At 34.1% G+C, this 11,600-nt stretch overlaps 1 protein-coding gene across 1 annotated transcript in view; it reads left to right on the forward strand.

Annotated features, from left to right (window-relative positions):
- Positions 1-11,600, forward strand: part of MS3_00010750 (uncharacterized protein) — a gene marked incomplete at both ends in the record, with an annotated part of 122,452 nt that overhangs the window by 74,070 nt on the left and 36,782 nt on the right. The window contains 4 exons of the mRNA XM_051219145.1: positions 1,098-1,691; positions 2,494-2,904; positions 7,567-8,061; positions 9,004-10,743. Coding sequence (XP_051067499.1) covers positions 1,098-1,691; positions 2,494-2,904; positions 7,567-8,061; positions 9,004-10,743 — 3,240 coding nt within the window. The remainder of the gene's footprint in view (positions 1-1,097; positions 1,692-2,493; positions 2,905-7,566; positions 8,062-9,003; positions 10,744-11,600) is intronic.

Genomic DNA, 11,600 nt, shown 5'->3' on the forward strand with positions numbered 1-11,600 from the left:
CTGACAAGTTAATTATGGATATTTTAAGAGTTGGAATCACGAACTGATCTTAGCTAGACCACCATTGAAAACCTGAAAACACTGGATGGCCATTTCGTTCTTATATGGGACATCCTTCGCCGCCGGTGAATGAAGGGTTACGCAAGATCATTGATTGATTGATTTTAAACATTAATATCGTCAGATGCGGCCTCAGTGGTCTAGAGGTTAAACGTTCATGAGCGGAACCGAAAGTCCTGAGTTTGGCCCCCGCTTATGAGGTTGTAGGAGCTCACTGCTGAGCTTCAAGGTTCACTATGGTGTTGGTATATGCCTCCAATTCCCAAAGCAATGTGTTTTTGAGTCTTCCTCTTTTTTTTCGCCTTCAGGATTCCGGGTTAAGACTTGTCTCATAATGCCCTGACTTGGAATCCTGAAGGCAAAAGCAAAATAGGAAGACTCAAGAACACACAATGAAAATGTTTGCTAAGTCCTACGAGAATGTTAAATGTTTCTTCTGAGCACATAATTTAGAGTTTCGGGCTGGAACCCTTTATAGCCTTTACAATATGTCAGAAATGAGATGCAAAACCGTTGAGGAACTGCGAAGGTAGTGAGCGTTAGATCACATGGAACGATTTACATTTATCTACTACATGACCATGTGTGTTGTAACCTTCCCAGGCTACATGGGCGGGTCTCGTTCCATTCGTTAATTAACTTGGTCATACGTTGGTTACAGCTTTTTCCACAGAAGCAATTGAGTCGGTAGATATACATCAAGTAGATATAATCAGTTAACTAGTTCTTCGTTTTAGTAGACATCACTGGTCGACTAGAGAATAACTAAGTAAGATTAGCTTCTTAAATTGTCATTTTAATCACCCTCATTATTCTGTCATGTAGGATATCACTAGCTACATACCCGTTGTATAGTACTTTTAGTTAGAGAGGTTCCTTCGGAGCAGTCACTATCTATAACTAATCCCTGTATAGACTGAAAAACTTTATTGATAGTGTGTTTTCTATGAATCAATCATTTACAGTATGTGTATTCCCACTCATACGGTGTAGGATAACTAATTCAAATCATTATTATCTATTCTATCTATGTAAAGGATTTAGCTAAGAAAGTTCAATGTGAATCTAAACTTGACATTTTAAAAGAATCAGCTAAAATAATGCTACGTTCAAACTATATAGACATCGAGCCTAGTTTATCTGATCATATAAAAGATGATGAGGTTGACGATGCTGACGCTCAAGTGAAGAATGAAAAACAACCATCAGTTGATGGTTTGCAAACATCACTGCCAACAGCTGAATCTCTTTTACAGTCTGTTGAAGATAAAGTCGAACAATTCACTAAAGTAGTAGAAACAACTGACAATAATCCACCTTCATCATTATCAATATCATTATTATTAACAAAACTCAACTCCTCTGATGCTTCTTCCATCTTTATGGAATCTGATAATTCAATAAGTCAATTGCTTCGATTATGGGACAGTCAATTAACCAATATGTATAGTGAATTGAAACAGATCGAGTTGAAGCTTGATGCGGCACAAAAAGTTGCTATACAGTCTAAAGAATATGAAATTAAATTATCCGAAAATGTGATTATTTATGAAGAACGATTTAAGCAAATTATTTTATGGCAACAATCAATTACTATTGAATCGTGTAAAATTCGTCTTAATAAATTACAAGTAAGAAACACTCGACATTATTTGAGTTAATGGTATTATATTTGATGTACCCAATAAATTTAAACTTTAGGATTTTTGTTAGTGAAAAAAGAACAAGAGATTAGAAACTTCTGATGAGTAGGTTATATTTTTTTTGCTAAAATAGCGATAGAAGTCAAAATAGGCGTCTTATCCTATTTTGAAGTCGTCAGTTGCATATAATAAAAAGCCAAATACGAGTTGCGCTAGAGGGATTCATTTCAAGCATTCGTTTATCCAGAGAGACATTTAGAATGAGAAGTGGGAAATCTAAGTGAAGAAGGCAACTCGCTAACTCGTTTTGGTAAAGCGGGACTCAGTATTTATAGTCATCCAAAAATATGTGAGGAATAGAGTGAATACGTGGATAATCGACAAGGTCAAAGTGTATGACTCAAGAAGAATGAATGAATCGGTTTGTTCGGCGGTTAGAATGACTCATATGGTCACAAAATAGCACCAGACACTACAATATACTTATTGACCAATGCATATTTCATAACACAACGGTGTTGTTTATTTTCAGTATAAGGTTGTGAAATTGTTAAGTTTAGATTGATATAATGAATGGGTCAGTATTAGACCACCATTGAAAACCTGGAGGCACTGGATGAGCATTTCGTCCTAGTACGGGACTCCTCAGTAGTTCACGTCCACGATTCCGCACGTGGGACTCGAACCCAGGGCCTTCGGTCTCGCGCGCGAACGCTTATTTATTCTAATTAATGATAACACTTTATTTCATTATTTATTTATATTTTTCTGTAATTTTTTATAATCTTAGGATTTACTTGTCCAATTAAACGGGGATAGTACAGAATTAAAACAAGCTCATGAAACATTTAATCAATTAGTTAAATTATGTAATCTATCATTGTTTCATGAGTTCAATAATCAATCAACCGATTCCATTAATCAAAATGATAGTCCTGAGAAATTAAACGAAAGATTTATTTATAAATCTACTGTACTAACGGAAATTGAGTCTAGATTAAATGTTTTACAGTTATGTTTGGAAAAGGCTATCAATCATACTATTGAGGTGACTTCTGCCTTAGAAACTCAACAACGTACATGCAATGATGCGAACAATTGGATTGAAGATGTTACAAGTCAACTTCATCAGATTATCACAGAAAGACAAGAAACACCAACTAATCGTGATACTGCTCAAAAATATCTTGATTTAATACATGTAAGCTTATGGGTATCTTCAAAATGGTGTTCAGTTCTTGTTCTTAGGATTACATTTTATTATATTTTCTTATGTAATTTCCATTCTTTTCCAAGTCAGGGGGTTAGGTAAAAGTGAATCGATTGGATTCCACTTGTTCCTGTAGTCTTATCATTGTTCCACATAAAACAATTATCGACTATTAATACAAAATAATAATATGGTATCACTTAGTGACAACTACTCATAAACGTGAATTGACATTTGCGGATATCTGAAGATATGAAATAACTATATCAGCAAAGATTCGATCACTAAGTGAGCATCTGGTGGTTTAAATTAATAATTATGGTTAATTCGTGTTCATCATCTACCATGGAGCATAGGTTTTATTTCGTACATGGATGAGACTTTACTTACTTACACCTGTTACTCCTAATGGAGCATAGGCAGCCGACCAGCATTCTCCAACCCACTCTGTCCTGGGCCTTCTTTTCTAGTTCCATCCAATTCTCTTCCATTTTTCTCATGTCTATTTCCATTTCCCGACGTAATGTATTCCTTGGTCTTCCTCTTTCCTTTGGCCTTCAGGATTCCATGTGAGGGCTTGTCTTGTGACGCAGTTGAGTGCGTTTCTCAATGTGTGTCCTATCCACTTCCAGCACTTCTTCCTGATTTCCTCCTCCACTGCAATCTGGTTCGTCCTCTCCCACAGTACGTTGTTGCTAATAGTGTCCGGCCAACGGATCCGAAGTATTTTGCTTAGACAATTGTTAATAAACACCTGTATTTTCTGGATGATGGCTTTCATAGTTCTCCAGGTTTCCGCCCAATACAGTAGAACTGTCTTTACATTTGTATTGAAAATCCTGACCTTGATGTTGGTTGACAATTGTTTTGAGTTCCATATGTTCTTCAGTGGTGTATATGCTGCTCTTGTTTTACCGATCCGCGCTTTCATATCTGTCTGGTCCTGCTGCTTTGCCACTCTTGATTTGTCTGATGGCCATGCTGATTTCTTCAATTGTTGGTGGGCCAACATCGATTGGGAGATACGTGGGTGCTGCTTCGATGTTGGGTGGGTTCAGTGGAGCTGGTCGATTCAAGAGTTCATTGAAGTGTTCTACCCACCTGTTTTGTTGCTCTTCAATGTTGGTGATTACCTTGCCTTCTTTGCTTTTCACTGGTCGTTCTGGTTTGCGGCGATTTCCAGAGAGTTTCTTTGTCGTGTCATACAATTGTCTCATGTTTCCTTCTCTTGCAGCCTTTTCCGCCGTCGTTGCTAAATCTTCCACATATTTACGTTTGTCGGTTCTGATGCTCCTCTTCACTTGTTTGTTTATTTCCGTGTATTCAGCTTGTGCCTTGGCTTTTTCTGCTCTTGTTCGACTGGTATTGATCGCTGCCTTCTTGTTCCTCCTTTCTTGAATCTTATCCAGTGTATCAACAGTGATCCATTCCTTGTGGTGGTGCTTCTTGTGACCCAGGACCTCATGACATGTTGAAGTGATTGCTTCTTTGATCCCCTTCCAGTTGCTCTCCACAGTAGTTCCTTCTCCATTGAGTAGATCATGAAAGGCCTGGAGCTTGTTGCTGAGGACTATCTTGAATTTGTTGAGTTTGTTAGTATCCTGAAGAAAGGCCGTATTGAACTTTTGTGATATTGTCTGCCCCGTTGTCCAGTGTTTCTTGAGTTTCAATTTCATCTTGGCGAATAGCAAGTGATGATCTGGTGCTATATCAGCTCCTCTCTTGGTTCTCACGTCCTCTATAGTCCTCCTGAACGTTTTGTTGATGCAAATATGGTCGATTTGGTTTTGTGTAGAGTGATCCGGTGAAGTCCATGTGGTTTTGTGTATGCGTTTATGTGGGAATATGGTGCCGCCTATGACCAGCTTATTGAAGGCACATAGGTTTGCAAATCTCTCACCATTTTCGTTTCTTTCTCCCAGTCCGTGTCGTCCCATGATGTCTTCATATCCAGTGTTGTCCGTTCCAACCTTGGCATAGAAATCTCCCATCAGAATGGTCAGGTCCTTTTTTGGGCACTTCTCGATGATTGACTGCAGCCTGTTGTAGAATTGATCTTTAGCGTCTTCATTGTAGTCGTTGGTAGGCGCATAGCATTGGATGATGTTCATTGAAATACCCTCTTTCCTTGTTTTGAAGGAGGCTTTGATGATCTTTGGTCCATGAGATTCCCATGCTATAAGCGCATTTTGTGCTTGTTTGGACAGCATCGATGCAACTCCTTGTGTATGTGGGGCACTTTCTTCATCATGGCCGGAGAATAACAGAAGCTCCCCTGAAGCTAGTCGTTGTTGTCTAACTTGTGCCCAAACACATCTATGTTGTATCTTCTCATTTCTGCAGCAATTTGGAAGACTCTCCCAGTCTCCCACATTGTACGAGTATTCCACGTACCTGAATAAATGTTTGCTCTGTTTGTCAGAAGGGGCATTGGCCTCGTAACTTCCGAAGGAACTCGGCTTTCATCATGAGGCATCATAGTTCTTCTAAATGAAGACCTTCTGACTCCCAGGGCAGAGTTTAGAAGGTTTGAATAATTTTCTCTGGTTAGCGTTTTTTTAGCGAGTTAGTTTTCCACGGGATGGAGTCGCTAACTCTATGCCCAACCCTCCTCCTTTATCCGGGCTTGGGACCGGCAGTAGCCCTCAGAGGGACTCCAGGCGGAGTTACATGGATGAGACAACTGTCCAGAATTTCTTTGTTTTCAATGGTTTTTTAACTACAGTCAGTTCTTGATTTAAAACTACGAATCCAACAAAGGAAAGGGCTATTGCACATGTTTTTGTTTAATTCAGTAGAATAGCGGAAATTGGTATCAATTTATAACTCATCAAACCTATTTTTATGTTTGAAAATAAAAGTAAAACGTTATACGTATACCATATTGATTGTTCATTATTTAATGGGTGGTCTAAGAAGATTTGAATATCAACTATGAAAAAAAGCACTATAAAGTGATAATAGTCGCCCATTTGGATTGTTTTTCAGATATTCCAAATGTAAACCATGGTAGGTGTGAGACATTATTTGATTCATTTGTTTTTATAACAAACGAAATGAAACTATTAAGATCACGAACTGACGAATATTCATTCAACAGTCTAAAACATTTCAGTCGTTTCATAACATGAAGTTTTAATGTTTTCATAAATGCCTGCTACTAAGTAAATAGTTTTTGCATTGATACGTCCAACTTTGATATCAGTTCGTGACGGAAACTGTCTTTAAGTTGAAATAATAATATTCGTAAATCATTTACCTAAACTATGCATGAAACTTATTATAAAGTTTTTCATTTTGGAATCAGCCAAGTAAAAGAACAAAAGTCTTCAGACTATTAATAAAGTTCCATATCACGGATTGAAGAAAATATATTATTGGTCATTAAATCATTGGAATGACTTGAGATATCCCATGGAATTTGACTCATTTCCTGCTATGACCTTGATGCTCTGGTAGACTACGATTGGATTTGGCCATGGCTGATTCGATCTTGTGCTAATTCAAATTAAAATAATACTAGTTGTAGAAACAGACATCACTTGATAGAGTTGAAAAAACCATTAATGCAGATAAACATGTTAACTAGTTACTCACAGTTCTAAAGTTCAAGAGGATAAAAAATGAATGTTTTTTCAGTGTACAGTTGTTGGGAAATAGCTGTAGGATTTAATTTGTTCTATAGATATTATACCAGAACTGTGAACGCCATAATGACGTCCCAGAGTCTGTGTGAAAGCTATAGTCAGAACAAGGACAACTTGGCTTTAAACTTAATCTGATTCTAAATGTATACACAATTTGATTAGTACGATAATTAAAGGAATTATAGTTATCAAGTGAAACCCACAAACATACCGACCAGTATTGCGTGTCTTATCGAGATGAGTAAAAATATGAGTTGTAGTCATGCTTATACAATAGGATAATAATGTCTTTCAATTGGCAGGTCACATGCAACAGGGATAGCCTAAAAACACTTTAGACCAAGTTGACGTAATGGGCGTTTAAACAACAATTTGATTGGTTAGTAATGTGCATAACTAACAGCAGTTGGTAACAAACCCTCGTCGACTTAGGTTTCATACCAGTTGACACGTCAACAAGATGTATCTGTAGTTTTGAGGGAAGTGATGCTCTCTTTAGGACTCGAATTTCTGATACTCAGTTCTACAGTCTAAAGCCATACCAGTGAGCTATTCGGCCACGACTCACCTCCTGTAGGACTGAAATATTCACGCTGATGGATTATTGACCTACGTCATCCATGTTTAGTCATTTAATGTTAGTCGACTTCAGTCGATCACTTCCTTCTCATTCATTATAATTTACAAAATACTTGTGTATTAACATATATCAAATTAATGCACGAAGATAAGATTACACATGCCTAATATGCTACATTTGGAAAGTCTTAAAACACTGACTGACCATTTCTTAAAACATATTTATTATTAATTATTGCAGACAAACTACTTTCAATGAACCAATTAGTTGTACTACAACGTTTTTTTTTTACCAAATAGCTTATCTGTCTTTTATGTGCTTCATTAAACGTGTTTTTCCTCTCTCCCTCTCTCTCATCCATTATTTACATCACTTTCCCTCATTCTCTCCCTCTCATTCACACACACACTCTCTCTGTGACAAAAGAACCTCAATGAAATATCTGACGATGGACGTGCAAAAATACAACTAGCTCAAAATACCATTGAAATTGCATGTAATTTGATTTTAACATCGGAATCATTCTACAATAAAATTAAAAATAATTATAGTTTGCCACCTAAGATGGAACAATCAATCGATAATAATCAAACCACATTAGATGAATCAAAATCAATGGAATCATTTACAGAGAATGTATTATCATTTCATTCTACATTTATATCAGAATTCAATGACCAATTATTAAATTACTCATCTATGTTAAATAATCGTTTCAATGTTTATTTAAATGAAATTGGGACCGTTTTAAATGAAATACAACTTGACTTAAATCAATGGACGTCTTATGTTGATTCAAAATTACGTTTAGAAAAATGGTTGAACATGGTGGAATTTGATTGGAAAGTGAATCAATTAACTGATTCAGATGAAGTCGGAGATAATTTGACGAATAAAATGTACTTTGTTACATTATACAAAGTATGTTATTACACATTACATGTTACATGTGATTATGTGTTATCATATATTTTCTTTGTTTTTTTTTTTCAGTTAATAATAAGTGAGAAGCGGTGACCAGTAGAGTCCAATCTGTGCCGGGTGTGAGACAGTCACCCACTTAAGGCAATGCATGAAAACTGTTAAAAATTACAAAAAAATATTTCTACTTATTAGTAGTGTTGAATTCTCTGTTCTAAAGAAATTTTGATTATCTTTGTAGACAATATCGACAAAAGAAACTTCTTTAATATTTCGGCTGATTTCTTAGTGTAATTAACTGTTACCGAGATTTCTATGAATTAAATATTTGTCCATGATTGTTTTCAGTAATTAGATTTGAAGAATATATATATATCATAAACAAATTTTATGATTCGTGCTGATGCAAATAAAGAGGATAATCATTTTGTTAAAGTCTGTATTTCTGTCAACTGTAATAGTTTATGTATCATTTAATTCCTTCAATTCGTCAAAGTTAAACAGATTTTGTTCGACTTTGAGTTAAGGTCATTCATGAATAGTACATTAACCTCAACCGTTACATCTGGATGTGTAGTTTTCCAGTTTTCAATATGCTTTACTGTATTAATTTAGATTCTTCCTCGCTCTCTACAATCCTGTCTCTAGTTATTTCAAACAGTTCACCAATTAGTCAATACCAGATTAGAATGTAAATTCTAGACAGGTAGATAGCTCAAAAAACAATGTAAACCTTATCAGAAGCAGTTCCGTGTCATTATACGTAAATATGTCTAAAGTTTTGTCCCAGCGTTCTAGGGATTTACTTTATTTAACAGGTCATATTTTTTAGATTCATATGTATTACATGTCGAAGTTTTCTCTATTATTATTATTATTACTATTATTATTCATGCCAATATGGTCATTATAATTTTGTTTTTATAATCATATTTCTTTTAGCAACGATTACAGGATATTGATTCCCATGAAAGTCTTCTTAACACTGTAATTAGTTGTGGAAATCAGTTCAGTCGAAGAAATTCAGACAATATGATTAGTACTACTGCTACTACTACTAATAATAATGATCAAGTAGTTCTTCCTACTGAAGAAATTCAAAATTTTCGAAAACGTTTTGAATCACTTCAGAATTTCGTAAATACACGTTTAAAATTACACCAAAATCGTTTAGAAAGATATAAAAAATTTATGGAACATAATCAGAAATTTGAAGAATGGCTTTCTAATACAGAGACAAAACTTAATTATATGATAGAAGATATCGTTGCAAGAATTGAACATTTAATTCCAGAAAGTGAATCCTATTCTATTACATCAAATAATGAATACAATCCGAATTTATCAATAGGGACTCAATTTATTAATAAAGATAATCTATCAATATACATTGAAAAGATTGATAAATTATGGTTATCTATCATGAATAATGCTGAAAGTCAATTAGACACATTAAATTCAGTATTTCTATCAATTGAAAAAGAAGTAGAACATCCAGAGAACTTCCAAATAAAGATTACTAACTTTAAAAATCATATATTTCTTAATTTAAAACAAAAGATTAATGATCTTATCAAAAATTTAAAAGAATATCAACATTACAACGAAGAATTTTTAAATCAACTGTCAAGGTCACAAACTTATATGAATAATCAAGAAAAAAGAATTATTCTATTTTCAACACGACAATTATGTAATTCTATGCCAGATTCAATAATGATGTTAATTGGTGGTGATAGTATAGTTAATTTACCTGATAATTTAGATGGTAAATTATTTTATGTTCAAACATTAAAACAAATTTCAAATGATTTAAATCATTCAGAATGTTCTAATTCCATCCAATTGTTACATGATTCCCGGGAACAATTAATTTCAATATTGAATAGAATTAAACAAACAAGTTTATCTCAACAAAATATTCTTATAATAAATAATGATTATTTAGATAAACATTTAAATTATATAAATAATTATTTGAAAAGATTAAAGAAATATTGTGAAGATTTAACACAATGTTGGCAATTAGCAGTAGATAATCATTTGAAATTTCAAGAAACGTTTCAATCATGTTCAATGGAATTTCAAATGATCAAATCAGAGTTTATTGAAGGTTGTCCATTTAATGATGAAATGGAATTAACTAATACATTAAATAATAATGATAATAATAATCATGAAATATCTTCGAAAACAAAATGGAATAGAACCGATCAAATTTATCATCATTTCTTAGGATGGTTATCAAATTTAATAAATAAACTTGATCGATTCACTGTAATATCTTATCAATCTTGTATAGAATTATTACGAATTACTTCATTAACAACTAGCTTAAAAGGATATAATTTAATGAATGAACAATTAATTGGATTAAAAAAATCAGCTGATCAATTATCAACTGATCTTGTTGAATTATATCATCGAATTGAATTAACAATGATTGAACATTTAAAAATGGATCAAGAGAAATATGAATTAAGAAATTGGTTAAATGAACATGAACAAAAATTAATTGAATTGAATAAACCATTAGAAGTGGTTTTATCATTTGATAATATCATTTCATCATCATCAACATCATCGGAATCTTTGAGATCATCTTCATTTTCATTAAACGCAATTTTATCATCATGGTCTATGTTATTGAATGAAAGACAATCAAATTTACAAAGTTTCCGAGTAAATAAATATTATCAGAATGGGGATTTGTGGAGATTATAATAATCTTAATAGTTGAATTCATGAGTCCATCTAAGCTAGACTACCAATAAAAACCTGGAACTACCAAATGGTCGTTTCATTCTAGCATGAGACTCATGAGCAATGCGCAACCACGATCCCACACCTAGGACTCGGACTCAAGACCTTCGGTTTCGCTCGCGAACGCCTAACCTCAAGATTACTGAGCCGTCATCCAACGGTGGATGCGTGCTGCTGAGGAGTTCTATACTAGGACGAAACGGCCGTCTAGGGTTGTCAGGTTTTCAATGGCAATCTAACTTAGAGCGACTCATGAACTCAACTATTAAATAATAATTATTTGCTTTACTAATAATAATAACTGATATTAAACAAGAGAGTTTATTAAAAATCAGGAATTATATTGTTAGATAATAGTGGATAAACCGAAAAATAGTGGAACATTTTAAACTATACAGTGAATTAATAAATTTGTTCATTCTGTGTAATTATTCAATAATTGATATATGATATTTTCATATTGTTCTATTTATAAGCTTCTATTGGACTGATAAACTGTTGAACTGTTCTGAATCTTTCCCGAATTGTCATTAGGATTTCTTGGTCGTAGTTTTCAGTCATTTGCATCATTCGTTAAAGAGAAGACTGTTAGTTCAATCTGCGTAAGCCAACTAGTAATTAGCGAACTCTGTAATTTTCTGACCTGATTAGGTGAACATAAAATTGATCGGAGGTCGTAACACACTGTTGATCAAACAGCTATTGCTCCGACCTGGCTTAAGACTTTTCAGCAGTGTTCACTTACTACCTTTTATTGAAGTGAACTCAACGATCTT

This window comes from Schistosoma haematobium, chromosome 2, assembly GCF_000699445.3.
Source record: "Schistosoma haematobium chromosome 2, whole genome shotgun sequence".
NCBI lineage: Eukaryota > Metazoa > Platyhelminthes > Trematoda > Strigeidida > Schistosomatidae > Schistosoma > Schistosoma haematobium.